Raw genomic sequence first — 21398 nt, forward strand, 5'->3', positions numbered from 1 at the left:
TGAACCATTTCCACTTACGGATATACAGGTCTTTCTTGTATTTGTTCTACAGCAATATGTCTTTTACTTCCTCCAAACAGGCCATTTCAATTCCTCTCAGCCATGGAGTAGCCAGGCTTTGAGATGGAGTATTGAGAGGTTGGGATGGTGGACATGTCCTGCATCTTGTGCAAGGAGGTGAGGTATTGGGGAAGATTTCGAGGAGAGCGCACCGCCATCTTTAGCAGGTACGGGAACCATGTCTGTCTGGGCCACGTAGGCGCTATTAGGATGACTTCGGATTTGTCCCTCTTGATCTTGTGTATGACCCGGGTTAAAAGTGTGTGGTTGGGGGAATGCATACATTAATGGTGCATCCCATTTTAAGAGGAGAGTGTTGCCTAGAGAACGGGGTCCCAGTCTGGCTCTGGAGCAATATTGTGGGCACTTGGTGTTCTGTGCTGTTGCAAAGAGGTCTATGATAGGAAATCCCCATAGTTTGAATATTGTATGTAGAACTCCAGGGTCCATTTCCCACTCATGATTTTGTGAGAACTCTCTGCTTAGTGCATCTGCTGTTGTGTTTTGACATCCTAGAAGGTAGGATTCTGATATGTCAGTGTTGTGACTGATGCATCAGTTCCAGAGCAGTATTGCCTCTGTCCATAGGGAGTGTGATTGTGCACCCCCTTGAAGATTTATGTAAAACATGCACGCTACATTGTCCGTGAGCATCCTGATGGCTTTGTTTTTTTGTTAGTGGTAGAAAGTGGTTGCCTGTGTTCCGAACTGCCCTTAGTTCCAACAAATTTATGTGCATTTTGGACTCTGATGGGAACCACTGACCTTGTACTGTGTTGCTGAGTCCTTTGTAGAAATGGGACTCCTGTACAGACTTTCTTTGATTGTGTCCACCATCTTAATGAGTCCTTTACCTTGTTTGGCAACGTGAGATGTCTGTGTAGGCTGCGCCTGTGAGGTATGTTCACTGTTTGAAGGTAGGCCTGCACGGATCTCATGTGAAGTCTGTTGTGTTTGACAACAAATGACGTTGCAGACGTGTCCCAGTAATTGTAAGCATGTTCTGGCAGATGTTTGTGGATTGTCCGTCACTGTTGAAACTAAGTTGCTGAGTGTGATGAAGCGTTGCTGAGGTAGTGTTGCTGTCGCTGTTGAACAGTCGAGACAAGCTCCGATGAATTCCAGTTTCTGGACAAGACTCAATGTTGACTTTTAAAGCGTGTTTATTTGTAACCCTACATTTGTGAAAAGGGTTATCGTACTGTGCAGCACTTATTGCTTTGTGTTGTGTTGGTGCCCTTATGATGCAGTCATGCAGATATGGAAATATCATGATTGTCTGCGGAGGAGTGCTGCCACCACTGCTAAAACTTTGGAGAAAATCCCCAGGGCAGCTGACAAGCCGAAAGATAATACTTTGTGTTGGAAGTGTTGTTTTCCCAGGGTGAACCTTAGGAATCTTCTGTGTGATGGATGGATGGTAAAGTGAAAATACGCATTTTGCAGGCCGAGGGCTAAGAATACTGGAATTATAGTTATTAGTGTCACCATTTTGAAACATTGTGTTTTTACAAACTTGTTGAGTTTTCTTAGATCCAGAATGGGTCTCCACCCACCCATCTTCTTCTGCGTTAGAAAACAGTGTGAGTAAAAACCTTTCCCCCGTGCTGCATTGGTAACGGTTCCACTGCATCTAGGGGTACGAGGCAGTTTATTTCCTGTTGTGGCAGGTATTCATGAGATTGGTCAGTGAAGAGGGACAGGGAAGAGGAGTGGGTAGGTGGGATGGAGATAAAAGGGGATGGAATAACCCTGTTGGATAATTTCTAAAAACCCATTTATCTGTAGTGATGGTGTTCCAGACTCGGTACTTGGTGACAGGCGATTTCCGAACATTCGGGAGATAGTCTCTGTTTCCAGTGTTAGAACGTGTGGTGTCTCATGCCCTCGACCACACCTTCAACATTGCTGTCTCAAGGTGGATTGCTGGGATGGCAAAGGTTGGTGTTTGTTTTGTGGATGTCTGGTTTGTCTTTGTTTGCAGTGTTGGTCGTATTGCCTGTGCAGTTGCAAGTACGGTGGCGAGCAGAATCTCTGGGTAGAACACCAGCCATTTCTTTTTATTTGCAGGTGTGTAAATGCCCAGGGATTTTAATGTTGTCCTTCAGGGTATGGAGGGACTTGTCTGTTTTGGCAGCGAATAATTTTGGGCTTTAAAAGGGCAGGTCCTCGTCTCTTAGAATCACAGAATATGAGGGTTGGAAGGGACCTCAGGAGGTCATCTAGGCCAACCCCCTGCTCAAAGCAGGACTGATCCCCAACTAAATCATCCCAGCCAGGGCTTTGTCAAGCCTGACCTTAAAAACCTCTAAGGAAGGAGATTCTACCACCTCCCTAGGTAACCCATTCCAGTGCTTCACCACCCTCCTAGTGAAAAAGTTTTTCCTAATATCCAACCTAAACCTCCCCCACTGACTAGATCTCCCTGGGGAACCCAGAGAGATGAAGCCATGACGCACAGTGCATGACCACAGATATTGTGATGGAGAATGCAGCCATGTCTGCAGAGTCAAGAGAGGCCTGTAGCGCTGTTCTAGCAATGAGATGGCCTTCAGCGATATTAGCATTAAATTGTTATTTTTTCTCTTCAATAAATTCTGACATTTTCAAAAAAATTCTGTGTATATTTGGACAGTGGGCCTCATAATTAGCTATGCAAAACTGCAGTGTTGCAAATTAATACACCTCGCGGCTAAAGAGGTCTAACTTCTTCCAGTCTCTGTCATTCGGGTTTGTTCTAGTATGGCGTTGTTTCCCCCTCTCATTTACTGCTTCCACCACTAGTGAGTTTGGTGTGGGGCGTGTAAATAAAAATTCAACTCCTTTAGATGGCACATAGTATTTCTTGACTGATCTTATGCATGATGGGGGTGCTGTTGCTGGTGTCTGCCAGATAGTTTTGGCAGGCTCAATAATAGCATCATTGATCAGAAATGCCATCTTTGCAGAGGTAAATATTTGAAGTATGTCTAGTAGTTTATGCCGTGATTCAGGTACCTCTTCTAGTGATATGTCAAAGAACTCTGCCAAGCTTTTGAAAAGTTCCTGGAATTGCCTGAAGTCATCCCCTGCGGTGGGAGGTGGGGGCATTATACTTCCATCTGGTGACGAAGATGACAGGTTCACTGTTGGTAATGCTTCCTGGTCTGAAGTTTCCTCAATCACCTCCTCTTGTGTTTCTGAGGCTGCTGGGATAGGTGATGATGGTGATTGTGGTGCTCTTGATCTTGGTGGGCGAGGGGGCCTGTGATGTTGAGTTCTGTATACTGCCCATGGATCCCAGTAGGGCCAGTTTGGTGGGAATGGCATGGGGGATGGTGCCCATAGGTGCCGATACCAGGTATCACCACTCTGACAATGAGTGGTACTCTGGTTGGTGGGATGGTCCAGGTTTGGGTGAGGAGTGATGAGTTGTATACATCACCCCTTCATCCTCATTGTCATGAGAGAGAAGGGGAGCTGAGTGGAGTGGTCAGGCAGCTTGGTACTGATCAAGATGGAGTGCCTTCGGTACCGAAGAGCTGTGTTGAGCAGACCAGAAGGTCTGTATGTCTCAGGAACTGGTGCGGTATCATGAGCGTCGGTATCAATGTTGGCACTGCTGGTGGTACAAGAGTGTGAGCAGTAGCTGCTGGTGCCAAGGATCTTGTGCTCTGCTGTGTAAGTACTGCAGATGGCGCCATTGCGCCACTTGGTGCCAAACACCTTTTTGGCTCTGTGGGTACCGAGGTGGAGGGTTTCACTTTGCCCTGTGAGCCTCAGTTCGAGCTTGCCAGCTTAGGGTCTTTGGCTCTCTGAAAACCTGTGGTACCGGAAGGTCCTGGCTTCTCTAGGTCCGATGTGCTTGGTGCCATGGGTAGCGAGGTAGACTTGGAGATAGGGGATCACTTTTTCTTAGCCAATTCCTGTTGTGATGAAGTCTGCCCGTTTTTTAGTAACCTTCTTGGGTAAAGTCTCTTTCGTAGTGGCTGCTGATGGTGACTGTTGGTCCGGAAGGGTCCTCGACTTGGGGTCTGAGGCTGGTCTCAGAGATTTCTCCATCATAAGGAGCTTAAGTTGAAGATCCATAACTTTTCTTGCTCTGGCCATGAGATTACAGCAATGTGGACACTTCTGAGGAATGTGCCTCTTGCCGAGACAGCAGACACACTGTGCATGTCTGACAGAGATAGGGACTGACAGTCTGCAAGTCAGACAGTATTTGAATCTCGGCGATCCGGGCATGCTGGAGAGGTTCTGTCCCAAATAAGAAGGCAGCAGTAACTCTACGAGAGCCTAAACTTAATCTTCCTACTGAGGGGAATAAAGGAGACTTTTTCTTGTAATAAATAAAATAAGCATAAAGGGTAACAATGATTAACTACTAAGTATACTATAAAATATCTTATCTAAAGGTAAGCGAGGGTGTTGCTAAGCGCTCTGACTCAAGCCAAAGGGCAGTAGAGAAGGAACTGAGGGACAGTTGGTCGCGTAGCACGATGTAACTGCCTTGAGCAGCGCAAGATGACAATGGTGCATATGCAACCAAACTAGGCACTGCTACCACAAATCTCCGATTACAAGCACAGGGCACATGGACACCTAAAGTGGAGCACCCACGGGGACATTCCTCGAAGAACCACCATAAATTTGGCATCCACATGTTGCTTCTTCACACCTAATTTATTCCTAAAATATACCAGCGCTGTAGTTGTTAATCTGCTGTCAAATGAGCTAAGAAGTACCAGTAACTTTTGTCTACACTAGAAAAATTATTACCCATTGCTGACAACAGGTGTCAGCAACACATTAGCCCTTCTCTTCACAGCATCACATTGGGAACTTATGTTGAGTAATGGACAAGCAACTGATTATGAGCTTCTAATGCAACAATATGGCAAAAAAGGACTAATGTGATCCTTGGATGTTTACATTTAGAGGGGTGGGGAGCAAGCAGTAGGGTCGTGTTTTTACCACTATACATAGCATTGGTGAGACTACTAGAATACTGCATACAGTTCTGATGTCCACATTTTAAATTTTTTTTGAAAGATTGGAAGCGGTAAAGGGAAGAGCCACGAAAAATGATTCAAAGGCTGGGGGGAATGCCTTACAGTGAGAGATTTAGATCTCAATCTGTCTACCTTATCAAAAGAAAGAAGGACAGGTGACTTGATTATAATGTATATGTACTCACCGGGAGAAACTGAGCACTGAAGGGCTCTTTAAATCTAGTGCAGAAAGACATAGCAAAAGCCACCGCTGGTAGCTGAACCCAGACAAATTCAAATTAGTAATTAGGCAAAAGTTTTCAACAGCGAGGGTGATTAAACATTGGAACAAACTACCAAGGGAACTGGCATACGCTCCATCTCTTGAAGTCTTCAGACCAAGACAAGATATCTTTCTGGAAGATAAGCTTCAGCCAAACACAAGTTATTGGGCTCAATACAGGGTTTGCTCAAATTTAATGGCCTGGTTAGATGAGATAATCAAATTATCCCGTCTGGCCTTAAACTCTATGAATGGGTACAGCTGGACACAATTTAACTGCAAGCATAGACCAAGACAAACGATGTTCAGCACCATTTCTGTAACTGCCATTTTAAAGGTTTTAAGCTGTTTTCTGAATGGTTCTGGACATGGTTCATTTTGTTCTATGATTACAGTTAAACTGCATTAAATCGTAATAAAAAATTTTCATACTACAGACAAAGGTTGAAGACTAGAGTAACGTAGTTGCGGACTCTGATTTCCCAAACAAATATGCTTATGTCATAAAAGCTCACAAAAAGTCTGGATAGTGTCTTTTCAAAAGTGGTAGTAATCTCTTCTCTGAACTCACTCTTCTGTTATTCTCTTGCTTCTGCCTCCATTCTCATTCCTAAAATCCTCTATCAGTTCTCCCTTCTATAGTCTCTATTCCCTCTCTCCCTGCTCCCTTTTCCTATCGTAGTCATTTTGTCTTCTTCCTTCATCCCACACTGGCATCTCATCTGAAAATCACAAGAGGTTCAGTACTATGCACTGTACCCTCAATTGTTCTGATAGTTTCAGATGTCTCAAAAATCATTTTTGGGTTGGGAAAAAAAACGATTTACCAACACAGGTTGATAATATGCTGTCCCTTTGCCCCACAACAAGAAAGGCACTTTGAAAAACAAAGCCCAAAAGGCAGGACTTTATGTACTTTTAATTCAGTATTGGGGATGACTCACTGGCACTAGATTCAATAACTAGTTTAGCAATAATACTGGCAACCACTAGAAAAATCAAAGAGCCTGATTTCAAGCCCTCAGTTATTCAGTAGCTTTTACCACCACCGTTTAGCACTTTACCAATTCAAATGTAATGAAGTCTATGGGGTCTCTGGCATAAGTGAATTTTAAAATGCTCTCATTGCTTACTTATGAACTGAATGCACTAAGGCAAATACATTTTATTGTACTTTTTAAGCCAGTGGGATGTTTTAAAGTAAATGAAAGATAAAGCTTTTAAAGTAACTAAAGATGCAGAAATTAAATGTGGAAAACAAATACACTGTTGTAAATCTCGATGCTTGCAAATTATTTTTAAATACCATTCTTAGATCTATCTTCTTGTTTTTCCTTAAAGTGACGTAAGAGGCTATAGTTGAAGATTCTGGAGTTGGTGATTTGGTTCTGGGAGGCACAACTCCAACAGGAAAATGTGAACCTATAAAGTAATAAAACAGCATCTTAACTGTTATGCAAAATGGCACATACAATATTGTATTGTTTTCCAGCAAAAATATGTTAGGATGTGAAATCATTAATTGATAGGCTACCACTCTTATATTTACTATAAAAGTCATGATGCCTAACTAGTATATCTGCAGATTTTTTTCTATGTAAATAATCCTAGTCAAACTAAAATCTAGTCAGTGTTTAACCAGTACGTTAAATGTGACCAGTAACGGATTTTTTTAAAAAAAATTAACTTGTTCCTGTTTTGCTTCTTCATGATACATAAAGAAAATCCAAAAGATTTGCTTGGGCTTTCACAATTTTTTGTTCCTTTGCAAGTTTTTTCCCTTTGAAAATATCTGGAATGTCAGCTGTGATCTTCTTGGGTTTGGCTAGAAGAACTCTTGTAGATCTCAGCAGATTGCTACTGTTATAATTGGAGAAGTGGGAGGATGCATCTTTAACTAAAGCTTCCTTTATCCAAAATGTGAATTAGTCATGGAAGTTTTTTCTTTTCTAAAACAAAATAGACTAGATAGGCCCTGAACTCGTACTGCACAAGGAATGCTGAGCATCTGCCCAACACACACACACACACACTTCAAGAAACCTTCAGGCCTTCTTTAGTCATCAAAAAAGGATTCTTCTCCTTTGCAGGTCACTGGTCTCCAATTTCTAGAGTTTTACAGTCACAAATTCCTATTTTTAAAATTTTTTTTCTTTCTTGGAGGGTGAAGGACAAATAAAAGGAAAATAATTGACAGAGGGAAACATTAAAAATAACTAGTGCTGTAAAGTGCACAAAACAAACAAATCATAAAAATGAAATAAAATGTCCCCTTCCAATCTCTTATTATTTTATTGCAGTAGCACCCACTACATGTGGGAATAGTCATCTTAGGGCTTGTCTACATGGTGAGGCAATACAGACTACTGTGATGTGATTTCTAAAACACAATAAGGTGTTGCACATTAGTTAGTTTGTCAGACCCTGCTGGTGTGCACTAAAGGTTCCTAGCGTGCTTTAAACATAATGCTGGGTTAAAGCACACTCGAAACCTTTAGTGCCCACAAGCAGGGTATATATGGACCAATTAATTCGTAACACCTTAGTGCACTATAGAAATCACACTGAGTGCGCATTACACCATCATGTAGACAAGCCCTTATATGTGGTTTGTTACAACAGTAAGTAAAATAAAATTTTAGATATGTGATTTTTAAATTGAGCTCTGCTGAAATTGTTTGGGATATGAAGGTATGAAACAATACAAATACAAGTATAAGCAATATGCTGTTACTGCATGTAGACAATTGGGAAAAACTGACTACTTATATTCTACCTCATGCTGTTGGGTTTTTTTGAGTAAAGAGAACTAGACTGAATTAAGTGCATTAGAAGATTAAGTGCTCACTGGGTGGAATAAACAGTAACAGCTACAATAAAATTACCTCAATCTACTGGTAAGAGGAAGATTCTCCCACTCATTTGCCACACTGAGGCTGTAGCTATTTTTTTTTAAGTGCCATCTATATCAGCGAGGCAGCTTATTATCTGCTTTTCTTTAGTGAGGCCTGTTTTTTCACAGACAGACAAAATTATTTCTCCATTTATGAGAGATAAGGTGAGTGAGGTAATCCATAGGGATTAAATGCTTTTTCAACTCTCTAGAACTATACAACATAAAACCACACAGTTAACTTTAGGCCGCATTCAGCCAAGTCCCATAACAGCAGCATCTCATGTGCATGCTGAGTCATCACATCTTTCAATTTGACTAATGGGGGTGCAGCACATATTGGTAAATTGAGGGGATTTTTACAACTGCCTTTTCCAAACACAACTTTTAAAAAGCTATTTTACATGTTTTAACAAGGGATATTAGATTCCTTAAGTGAGTGTTCACGGTGAAGGACTCTACCAAGTAATTAATAGCTTTTATGGGGACTATATGAAGAAGAGAAACAGGCATTCAGCAACAGCACAGACCTTTATTGTGAGTATATTCCAAGGGCAATAACATTAATTCTATTGTATCATAGGACAGAAGGCAATTCAACAGTTACAAGGTTTAAAAAAAACAAAAAACCCACATTATTTCCTTGTCTTGAGAGAGTTTGAAAATTCTGTGATGCTGCCTTTTTGGACATTTTGATAACATACTGTTGTGAGTTGGATTACAAAACTGCATAAGGGCAAGGACAGAAAATGGGTAATTGTTCAAGGGAGTGATGCGCGTGGGACGTGAATGAAGTGATCTGACACAGTGCCAATAAGGATTTCAGGGTTGTTGTTGAGTGTAATGTTTGATTTCTCTGTGGCTTGATTGACTGAAATCCTTCTCTTGTTGTATAACTAAAGCATTTGATTGCAGGAGCTGTTTCATTTGTATCAAGAAATGGACATACTATTTGTAAAATAAATATTATACACACACACACACAGAATATTGTAAGTGCCTTGTAGAAACTGTTATTTTATTCATATGCGTATACGCACACACACAAATAAAATAACAGTTTCTATAAGGCACTTACAATATTCTGTACTCCTTGTGAAAGACTGAAAAACAGATTGGAAGTCAACATGCTTGGCACTAACCTTTAGTTGTAGAAGTTTCTGACTCTGAAGCTGGTTCTGTCTTTTCTTCACCATTAGACTCATCAACTTCTGCCACTGTTGTTAACTCTGGCTCACTCTTATAAAGTCTATAATCTGGACCCTAGAAGATGACAATAGTAAAAGATAACGAACACTGATTTATCATTTAAATGTTAGTATCTTAAGAATCAAACAACGTAATCTTGCAGCTGATTTTGCTCTCATTTAAATTTATTGCTTTTGTAAGCCAATGCTCCATTGCTCAGGGGCTTGTGTAGTGATATTCATTTTGCAATTAACATGAAACAAACTGCCACAGACTTTCAAACGTTATATAAACTGAGTAACTGATGTGAAGGAGAAAATTTACCATTATTATGTAACACTAACCCCAAGAAACAAACACTAACTATAAAAGGCTTCAACAGATACATGATTGCCAGGACTGGGGTTTGTGTCGTGTAACAAGAATTCAGAAAAATCTGATTTTGAAAAAGTGATCAAAATATTTAGAATTACCGTGAGAGTCTTGTTTTGATGTTTGATTCTTAGAACACGTTTATAAGCATGGTATATCTGATTAAAAAATGTCAAATGCAAATGATGCAGCTGGAAATAAAACTAATTAGCCGAAAAGGAATTACACAGCACAAAAGCATCCAGATGTCAAAATAAAAGTGACTGTGCAGAGGATGGGGGAAATGCTTAATGTACACTGTGGCAATTTTAGCCACTTACACAGTAAGATCCATTTCTCTGATATCCTTGAACTTGGTGAATCTTCTTTTCTTCCAGCAGATGTACTGGGCCCCTGCTATAACAGAGCAAGGAGCTGCTATCACTGGGCAGAGAGGGGATTATGGGAGGATGCTCTGTAAAGTCATAGGACCGAGGGAGTGGAGGACGAGGTGGGACTACTTCCTCTTCCTAAAGATTGTAGAATAGTTACCTTATTTAGATATGCACACCTGTTACAATTATTTATAACTTTTAAAAAGTATATTCCTATAGCTGTATAAGCTTTGTGTTTTGCAATTAAAGCGACACTGTCATACTAAAAAGATGTATTAACAAACAACATTGTTTTCCTAACACCATCTAAATTCATGGAGATTGAAATATTTCCCTTTTAAATCTCATTTTCACTATTTACTTTCTGCATCTCACTCAGCTAGTTATGTTTTCATTTCTATCAGTTGTACTTTCTGCCTCTCATGCACAAACATGCTTCTGTTGTGACTAAGCGTACTGATTTCATTACCCCACCATTTTAATTGAAATTCATTATTATTAAAAGATGGTGGTGCATATTAGATTTTCTATAACCTTTATAAACCAAGCTTAAATTTTGGGTGAAACACAAAGTTGACAGTGTCCCTTTAAAGCTACAATTTCTAGATATTATGGGCCTGATTTCCAGATGGGTTGAACACTTGACACTCCCATCGATTTAATCTGTTTTTGGGGTGCTCGGCACATCTGCGAACCAGACTTTATATATGAAGAGAGATGTAAAACAATATAATTTTTCTCTCCATGAAATGTGTCTGGGGGAAAAGAATATCAAGATTTACATTTTTGCGGTAAAGGCCTGGGAACAGAAAAGGGTGAGGAATGGGGGACACAGAATCATGAATTGGTAAGAATATGAAGTCACAGAAGAAATGAAAATTAGAATTACTATCTGGGACTTTAACCTTCAAAAGTAATCCAATAATTCAGTAACAGATCTGCCAATTTAAATATACTGAATACACATTTCTTATACCATTAGAAGAGTTCAGAAATAATTTTTATCAGCCAATAATTTTTAATTCAGAAATTCATTGATGCTAAAATGTAAAACTACTAAAATCATACCTCATTTTTATACTTAATAGCTGAAAAAGACTTTGATCCGATGGTACCTGTTTAAAAAAACATGAAAATCTGTTTACAATAAATAAATATTAGGAACAAGCACAAAAGCCTGTCTCTGTATTGACTGAAAGGCTTAAACACACACTAATTTCAACTGGTAAATAATTTCAGTTACACTTGTTTCCAACAACTATGATGTCAAACAGTTTTCAATCAAGCAAAAAAAGCAAATACAAAGTTTATTCCCTAGAAGTACAATGTGGTTTAATAAAAGCAGCCCATTTACCTGCCTCTGTAGAAATTCTTTGCTGTTTATGTTTACTCAAACCTTCCATGACATCTTGAATTCTCCAAAGTTCCTTCTGAATCTGAGCACGCTGTATACCTGCTGACTCAGTCTGCCAGTAAAGAGACATGGAATAGCACGTATAATATGGTGCAAGAACAAACAATTTTACTATCTGTAGACAGTATCATGTACACAATTTTATCTCCTTGCTGAAAGGAACCAGGATTTAGGAAACAATCTGATAATTGACACTCCCCATCCACATTGATATAATGTTCACGCTATCTGGAGGTTAGTGTAATCTCTTCAGGGTGGTTAGTGAAGTAGCCACCATCACCACAATTGACTGCTCACACATTCCAGCTGCCTGATTCAGCAGCTTTGCAAATCTCATCTTCCAAAATGAAAATTAAGCAATTTGACAGTAGAGCATTTCACTAGTGAAACAGGAGGACACAATGTCTCAATCTACAAAGGAGAATCAAAACAGGGGAATTCACCACAGCTCTGTGGGATGATTCTTCATATGTTGAGCTGTTTGCACATCTTGCATTGGCCAAAAGGAAACACCATCAGTACAGACTGGTAGGTGGATCCAATCAAAAATAAAAGCAGCATGACTGACAGTGTGGAGTTGAGTTGGTCTTTGTCCAGACTCTCAGAACGAACTACTCCACACTGGTGGATAAACTATGGGCTGATGTGTGTCCCCATAACCATGCAGGATTTGTGCCAATGGGTCTGCTGTGTACTTATTTCCCTATTCCTGCCACTCATCTGCAATATCCCTTCCTTGTGTGTGGAAAGCCAATCTGTAGCATGCATGGCTTGTGGCGTTCCTCTGCACAGGGTTCCCTACACTCCACCCATCTACTTATTGCATTAGAAATTTAAAACTTGTCATCATGCTAGGTACCTACAGTGTCTTCCAGGAATAGCAGGGTAAACATGCAGAGTACCAAAGTGTAAAACCTAATTAAGAGGAGAAGGAATTTTTACTTAGACTGTTCAACTATTTTTGCTTGGTTTTGCTAGCACTGATGTAACTCAGCTGCTTGATAGTTACTCAGGAAGAAGAATTTCTGTGTTATAAATTTAACACATCTGCTCCTCCAATTAAGGCTTGAAAAATTTCCATTTCTGTGGCTCCTTCAAGGGCAAGTTAAGAAAAAATAAGGAAGACTAGACATGATATTCCTCATACAGTAACTCCTTGCTTAACGTTGTAGTTATGTTCCTGAAAAATGTGACTTTAAGCGAAACAATGTTAAGCGAATCCAATTTCCCCATAAGAATTAATGTAAGGTGGGGAGTTAGGTTCCAGGAAAAATTTTTTCATCAGACAAAAAACTATATTATATTGTGTGTGTGTGTGTGTGTGTGTGTGTGTGTATATACATATATACACACACACAGTATAAGTTTTAAACAAACAATTTAATACTGTACACAGCAATGATGATTGTGAAGTTAGAGGGTAGAAGAGGGTATTTCCCAGGGAATGCCTTACTGCTAAATGATGAACTAACTTTCGGCTGAGCCCTCAAGGGGTTGTTGTTAACACATTGCTGTTAATGTAGCTTCACACTCTACAAGGCAGCTTGAATGGAGGGAGGGGAGACAGCATGGCAGACAGAGACACACACCCTGTGTGTGGGAAAGAGAGAGATGCGCATTGCCCCTTTAAGTACGCTGACACCACTCTAAGTAAATTGCCTTTTAAAGTACATCAAGAAGTTGAGACAGCAGTTGTGACCAGCAAGCTCTCTCTGTCCTGAGCCCTGTCCTGTCCCCACCCTGCTCTATATGGAGAAGGGATAAGCGGGGGGCAGGAGCAGGGGGACACCCAGACATATTAGCCCCCCTCTCCCCCTTCCACCCCCCCCCCCACAGCAAGCAGGAGGCTCCCGAGAGCAGCTCCAAGGCAGAGGGCAGGAGCAGCACATGGCAGTGGGGGGAGGGACAGCTGAACTGCTGGCAACTGACTGCCTGCTGGGTGGCTGCTGCACAGGGAACTTAGGGGAGTGGGGAGCTGATGGGGGGCTGACAGTCCACCCTGGTTCCAAGCCCCCACCAACTAGCTGCAACGGGCTGCTCTTCCTGCAAGCAGTGGACAAAGCAGGCGGCTGCCAAACAATGTTATAAGAGAGCACTGTGCAACTTTAAACGAGCATGGTCTCTAATTGATCAGCAGCGTAACAATGAAACAACGTTAACCGGAACGACTTTAAGTGAGGAGTTACTGTATTTCCAAAGTAATAAAACAGGGCAAAAATGAAAGATATAATATCCCCTCTTCTCCCCAGAAAAACAAAAAAACAAAAAAACCCAAACTACCATTTAGGCCTTTACAGTAATAAAAATAAAAAAATAATACCAAAAAAGCAGCAAAGGACAATCTCATTTCCCCACCCTCTTCCTTTTATTGATCTTTCAGGAAGAATCAAACAGGCATGAAATAAAGAAGTTTTGTTTTAAATTTGTATTTTAAACAGATTTAAAATCATATTACAATTCCTCTATACCTGAACCTCCCCAAGTTGGTCCAGCTGCTCCTGCATAAGGTTCCTTGTAATTGTTACATCGTATTCTAATTTGTCATACTCCCTCCATGCTCTTTCCAGTTCCTTAATTTAGAAGAAAAGTAGTATTAGGTGTTGACAAGTTAAAAAAAAAAGATGTTACCAGTTTAAAAAACTTGCACCAATTTTTTCTCAGCCCAGCAGATGCAAGTTCAGCAGTACCTCTCAAGAACAAATTAAGAAATTCATTTTGGTCCTGTTTAAAAATAGTTTTTCACTTTCAATTGGTGTTTCATCCATTTTCTTCTGTGGACAACAAGGTAAAGAAGGGAAAAAAAATCTGCTTGCACCTGAGAATTTCCTTCTTGGACCCTTTGTCTTAATTCCTCCCTTGCACTCCAAACACATCTGGAGACAATGGAGACAGACAAGACTTTCAATCATCACGCACTGCAGCAGACTAAATTTTGTCAATTTCCCCCCACAGGATGCACTGGTAGATTTTTTTATTATTATTATTTTTTAACAGGATAAAAGTAGGGTGTCTAATTCAGAATTAAGATTTTTAATAGTCTTTCCTCTGAGTTTTACAGATGCCTTCAGGCCAAGTCCAGAATCATGCCTTAGAGTGGATTATCTTTATGGGTACTGAGGGTAAAAACCTCACCCCTCTCTGAGGCCACTGTTTGAAGAGGCTGCTGCTTCCATCTAAGGCAGAGTAACTCAAGCCCAGCTTGCCCTTCAACAGCAAGTAAAACCTGTGAAGTTGCCAACTGGGTCATCTAGATTTGTCAGGTAATGCTCATTCTGCATTTCTGAATCTCCGAATCGTGGATGGATGGGGACACACAGCTCCTCAGAATTTAAAGGGCAAGATTTTTGTTCTGGGATTTTGTCTGTCACTTCCTGTTCTTCTGGTTGCTCAGGCTGGAGTTAAATACGTTTATTTAACATAACCTTGAAAGGTGTCTGTCCTGAGTTTCTTTCTCCTCCATCCAGTTGGGACAGATGCCCTTCCTTTGGAGACCATTAACTAAGTGACCAAGATTCTTTGCTTCCTTTTAAGATTCTTTGCCTTGTCTCTCTTATAATGCTAGAATGGTGACAAGTTGGAGGATGACGTGATTGTGCCTTTTTTGGTCTTTGAAAGTGCAGACATTGTCCCATCAAAGAGAATCAGGATTAACTTTCCCCTCTTTAGGTTCCCCACCCTTCCATCTATTTTGTTGATGTTTAATGTAAGATACACCGGACCTTGCTAGAACGCGGGATTTGGGATCCATGCCAAGTATCGCATTATAGCAGGGACTGTGTTAAAAATGAAATTACTGTATACAGTAAATGTCACATCCATAAAGTATAGAAAACAAACTCCTACTTGAAGGAAACAAACAAGAAAAAAAAGTGTTGCTTTATTAGAGATTTAAAGTAGACATGACAATAAACTAGACTAGTTTTTCTTTAAAAAGTCGGTGAGTTGCTTTTGCTTCTTGCTGCTGTGCCGCTTCCGCTTAGCAAACTGCAAAAGACTACGTAGCTGCATAATTTTTATAGGCTCAACGTTTTACATCTCAAATGATCTCAAAGCAGTCTCTAAGCCGGCTACGGTCGCAGCTGATGTTGGAATGACGTCCACTTCATCTTCCTCTTCTTCCACGGCGAAAGCCAATTCTTCAGCTTCTGGAATGTTGTTTGGTCGTACTGCCTGAAGCATTTGGTCATCCGTTAGACTTTCAGCAACAGGACAAAAGTTTTCTGCTTCATCGTCACCTCTTATCCAGGACTCGATATTTTGTGGCAGAACAGTTACCCCAAGCCCAGACAGTTGCTGGCACAGCTGCTGCATCCTCTCCGTCTGTTCTTCCAACTTCCTCCTCTGTAAATCCCTCGAAGTCTAATTCCTCATCAGACTGTGATCTGCTTTCTTCATTTTCTTCCAGGAATGGGTGGCCAAACGACTCTCTCAGTCCCATCCAACAGCAGTTTATTATTTCAGCACGTAATAAATTCCAGGAATCGCCACCAATGTAAAAGTCTTTTATAGTCAACTTCTTCAGAAAATCGTGACAGACAACTTGCTTTATATCACTTGTTGTACCAAGTTCCATTGATAGTGCTGCTTAAACATGGTGATAACACTTTGATCAAGCGGCTGGATTTTGGAAGTCGTGTTTTTAGGTAAATATTCAACACGTATTTTACCATCACGGGTTCTGAGACTTTCGGCCGGAGGATGCGCTGGACAGTTGTCTAGCAAAAGAACGGCCTTTTCTACACTATCGCACAGGGTCGATCGAAGATATGCAACTTCAGCTACGTGAATAGCTGATGCTCTCCCATCGACTGCGCTTGCACTCCTCGTTCTAGTGGAGTACTAGAGTTGACAGGAGAGAGCTCAGCGGTCGATTTATCACGTCTATACTCAAAAAAATTGTACTGTACAGTACTTAAATTTGGGATCCATGGCCACGACCACGTTATATCCAAATTCGCGTTATATAGCCGCGCATTCTAGCAAAGGTCCGTTGTATCGATGGACTCTGGGCAGGGGTCAGAGTTATAGCCAGGATGTCTCCTTTTTGTGTTTGTTTTCATTGGTAAGACCAAGGCTTCTGTTTATTGAGGATTACGGATTTGTCTTGGCCCTTTTAAGAGTCTTTCCCGACTGATTTATATTTGGGGATCAGGCTGGGAGTCTTGGGGAGGGACAGGGAGCTACAGCAGGAATAGTATTTTCCATCTACAGAAATGGTCTGAGTGTGGAGGAGCCATGCCTGGTCCAGGGAAAGGAACATAACCTGTCTGCTTCCCCAGGCAAACAGCTACATTATTACATTTGGTGGCATCCTAGCTAGCTGGCTAGCTGACTGGGGCAGGGGGAGGAGGCGGAGGATGGGAGTGTCTCAGTGATGCAACAGTACTGTCACTTACTCTTTGCAACAAGTCTGAGGCAGGGCCATTGTCATGGAGCACATTAGCAGCAGGACCACTGTGACCTGAGAAGCCACTTAAGAGCATCAAGAGCTGCAGGGGATAGAAGAAGCAGTAGTGCTGTCCTCAAGTTCTGCTTTGCTAATGAGTAAAACAGTCACATTGCTTCTGCTGTTCCTTTTTGTTTTCAGTCCAGTTCCAGATCTGGTAACTGATCAATCAGCTCTGTGTGACACACTTCCAAATGTGGTTGGGACTGGCAATCTTCCTGAGAGTTGCTGTGAAAAGTGGGCAGGAGGCAGCAGTGGCCAACCCTCCTTCATGTGCAGGGATGGGGTCAGAGTTATAGCCAGGATGTCTCCACTTCATGGGTCTGGATTCTCCTGTGAATTACGTGTTTAACTGACATTAATCACTATGTATAATTGGACTGTTGTATTTAGTTTTGTATCAGCTGTGTCATGGTGAACGCTAGGCAGTCCCACTTTAGGATTAATGACAACCAGCTGACATAATATTAAATATAATAAATCTTTTCTAGACAAGAGTATTGAATACTATATCTAAAAAATTTGTTTCTCTTGAGTAAAGAATATACTGAGAGAATGTAAGTTTCAAATGACACAGGATGAAGAAAGCGTTTAAATTTAGAATCAAGGTGACTGTCACAAATGGAGGTCTGTAGCCTGCCTTTTGCACCATTCTGGAAGCAGAGAAAACTAACAAAGGTTTTCAGTAGGGGCAATCCTATTCCCTAGCCATGACATAATGTCTAGTCAGCCTCTGACCACAAAGGACAGAGAAAAATCCACCATTAAAACAGTGGAAGATGAAGGGAACACAACATTTGCGGAGTGCAGAAATGTTCCATTTGTTCAACTGTATGCAGGGCTATTAATCAAAGTTTCTGAGCCTAGTGATGAGGCATCCATCTTGCTAAAAAATTATTTAAGACACTGCTACGCTATAAATCACATTCCAACCTGTTTTAATAGTCATCTGTGATGGAGAAACAAATATTTTAAAATGTAACTGTTTAAGTTTTTCTTTTCACTGTTAAACATTAGAACAGGTTGGGAACTAGTATACAGTTTTATATATGAGGCTCACTCTGACAGGGTGTTTCTGGCCTTGCGGTCCTACTAAATCCTGTTCCAGAAGCAGTGAAGGTAGATCCTCCAAGCCCGCTTAGAGAGACCTTACAGAAGCAACCATAGCCCAGCAGGCTCAGGTAAAAGAAGCTTCAGGGGCTTAGCAGGTCGGTTCCCGGCTAGGACCAGAGGAGCAAAGAAGGGTGCTCTCTCTGACTAAAAGAAGCCCAAAAAGTACCAGAATTTATGGCTGTCTGAACTTACATGCAGACTGAAGAGGGAGAAGCACCTGAGGATGCTAGCCCTGAGATCGCGCTGGAGATCCAAATGGCCCAGTAAGAGGAGGGCCAGGGAAATAGCAGCAACGGATTGGAGTAAGCAGTATGTGGTTGCTGTGTCTAGAGTCCCAGGGTTGGAATCCAGAGTAGTGTGTGGGCCTGAACAAAGAGCTGAATTTAGAGAGCCCAGAGCTAGGGATAAAGATCCAAGAGAGGGGAAATAGAGTGCTTATTTGTTGGACTCTAATACCCTGGAGGGGGGTCATTTGGATTTTGTGACTCAACGAGTGCCAAGCCACTGAAGACCAACCAAGGTCTGCTGACAGCCTGCAAGGGACACCAGAGGTGAGAAAAGGACTGTGGTATCATACCCAGCTGTTGGGAGGTGCTCAAGAGGTGAATGCCCCTTTACACTCCCACGCTGCTTCTGTTGCATGGCAACAAGTGGTGATGCTTATATAAACTCTGCTGGGCTATGCCAAGTGGATGAAGTTTCTTTATACAACCTTTAGGATTCAAGAGGTGCCATTCTGTGTATTTCACTTTTAAACTAAAATTTTACTTAAATTCAATCCCTTGATAATATATCACATGCATATTATTGAAGTATTTCCTGAAGTCAAAGAGACAAATTCTGCATTCTGTGTGGCCCCATTGACTTCATTGGGATTGTATTAGACACAAATCAGAGCATAAATCTAGTCCAATACTATTACCCATCCAAACTGATAACTAGTTTTCGCCCAGCAAAATTAAGAACTTGAACAAAATTATCCTTTTGAAACAGCTTACACCAGTGTGGGAAATAAGGGAGTCCACTTAACATTACATCAGTAGAGGGACTCCCTTCACAAATTACCAAAGCTCTGAAGAATAAATGAGAGCATTCCAACGTGCGTTTCCATTGTACACAGTAGCAACCAACAAAAAGAAAAGGTTACTTATAGTGACTGTGGTTCTTCAATATGTGATGCAAACATGTACCCCACTTAGGTGTGTGCACTCTCAGAACGTTGGAGCCAGAGAATTTTGCCTACCAGTACCGATAGAGGGGTGGTGCTCCTGCCTCGTGGCCGCAGCCCTTCCCCTGGCTATATGAGGCAGCACCACCCTGACCCCCTCTGTCCTTTCACACCGAATACCAAGAGACAAGACTCCAATGCAGAGAAGATGAAGGGCGGGTTGTGGAATACACTTCTGCATCACATCTTGAAGAACCACACTTACAGTAAGTAACTTTCTTCTTCAAGTAGATGCAGCAAAGTATTCCACTTAGTTGACTCACAAGCAGTACCCAGGAGATGAGGCTGGAGTCTACCTAAACAAGGACTGCAGGACCATCCTACTAAAACTTGCATCCGTGATGGCATAATGGTTCATAAACATATGTACAACCACGTAGCAGCCCTACAAATGCCCAATATTGGGACATCACTGAGGAACGCTATTGATGTTGCTTGAGCTCTTGTAGAATGAGCTTGCACTCGCTGAGGAGGCATAGCTGAAGCTATTTCATACAGTCTTGATATAGGAGGATATCCATTTAGAGATCATCTGTGAAGAGACCATCTGACATTTCATACGATCTGCATGTGACACAAACAGGCAAAGCAAAGCACATAACTGTTTAACCATGTCCAGAAAAAAGGCTAGACGTTGCCTGACATTTAACGTGTGGAGACACTGCTCCTCCGGAGATGAATACGACTTAGGAAAGAACACAGGTAAATATACCGCCTGGTTCAAATGAAACTAAGAAACCACTTTAGATAAAAAATTGGGGTGTAGTCGTAAAGTCACTCTGTCTTTAGAGAATTGTTTATAAGGAGGCTCTGCCATCAGAGCCTACAACTCAAATTCTTCTTGTGGATGTTATCGTTACCAGGAATGCAGTTTTCTGAAACAAAAAGGAACAAAATGCCAGGGGTTAGAACAGAGGTCACATTAAAGCCACTAGGACAGTGTTACAGTTCCATGGAGGAACTGGCTCTCAGACCAGATGGAGATGAAGCCCTTTTAAGAATCTTGCTACCATTGGAGAAGACTGATCTTCTCTGAATGTGGGGAATAAAAGGCTGATATCACTGCCAGATGCACCTTCATTGAACTAAGTGCAAGTCCCAATCACTGAAGGTGCAGCAGGATACTCCAAGATATCCTGGATAGAAGCCAGGCTCAGTTGAATTCCATAGTCTAATGACCACACTGAAAACTGCTTCCATTTACCTGAATAGCCCATTCTGGTAGATGGCCTTCTTCTGTTAAGTAGGACCTGCTGAATAGCTGCTGAACACCGCTCTTCCTCCTCATTTAGCCATGCAGCAGCCATGTCATGAGATACAGGGAATTGAGTTCAGGAAAGAGGGTGTGAACGTTATTCTGAGTGAGTAGTTTGGGATGGAAAGGAAGCAATATGGGGATGTTGCACTGACAGTGTGAGAAGACTGGAGACGTGTGCTCCCTCTTGCTTTTTCACATAATACATCTTGTCGGTATTGTCAATAAGTATGTGAACCACTGAGCCCAATAGTCCAGAAAAGCATGACATACATTGTAGGTGGCCCCAACCTCCATCACATTGATATGCAGTGAGCTCTTCTGCTCCCACCACAAACCTTGGACTTTCAGTGACCCCTGGTGTGCTCCCAACCAGGTAACAACGGACCTGGTTGGCCAGGGGCGGACAAAGGGAATACCCTGGCAAATGTTCTCTAGATGTGTCCACCACTGCAAGGAGTCCAGGATCAGTAGAAGATGACAGACCAATCTGTCTAGTGGGCAAACAGTCCTGAGTACATATGGATGGGTGGGTGGGTGAGAGAGGATGCAACCTTGGAAATTGGACTACCTGCATGCAAGTGGACATATGGCCCAAGAGCTTCCGGCACATCTAGGAAACTGACGTGAAAGGCTGAGACTGCAGACTAAGGCAAAGATGGCAAATCGCCTGAAAACTGTTGGTCGGAAGAAATGCTCCCGAACATGTAGAATTTACTAAGGCCCCAACAAATTTTCTGAGCGGCAACTAAAATTGACTTTCTGGTATTTAGGATGAGAACCAGACGGTTGAGCAAACGCA

At 41.6% G+C, this 21398-nt stretch overlaps 1 protein-coding gene across 24 annotated transcripts in view; it reads right to left on the reverse strand.

Annotated features, from left to right (window-relative positions):
- Positions 1-21398, reverse strand: part of PLEKHA5 (pleckstrin homology domain containing A5) — a 261450-nt gene that overhangs the window by 20584 nt on the left and 219468 nt on the right. For 12 of the 24 annotated variants that reach the window (XM_043539100.1, XM_043539109.1, XM_043539085.1 and 9 more), the window contains 6 exons: positions 14023-14124; positions 11495-11606; positions 11209-11255; positions 10087-10275; positions 9349-9469; positions 6620-6735 (listed from right to left, as the gene is read on the reverse strand). In XM_043539100.1, the coding sequence (XP_043395035.1) occupies positions 6620-6735; positions 9349-9469; positions 10087-10275; positions 11209-11255; positions 11495-11606; positions 14023-14124 (687 nt within the window). The remainder of the gene's footprint in view (positions 1-6619; positions 6736-9348; positions 9470-10086; positions 10276-11208; positions 11256-11494; positions 11607-14022; positions 14125-21398) is intronic. The other 12 variants (XM_037916034.2, XM_037916084.2, XM_037916092.2 and 9 more) reach the window with 2 other exon arrangements.

The sequence above is a fragment of the Chelonia mydas genome, chromosome 1 (genome assembly GCF_015237465.2).
Source record: "Chelonia mydas isolate rCheMyd1 chromosome 1, rCheMyd1.pri.v2, whole genome shotgun sequence".
Taxonomy (NCBI): Eukaryota; Metazoa; Chordata; order Testudines; family Cheloniidae; genus Chelonia; species Chelonia mydas.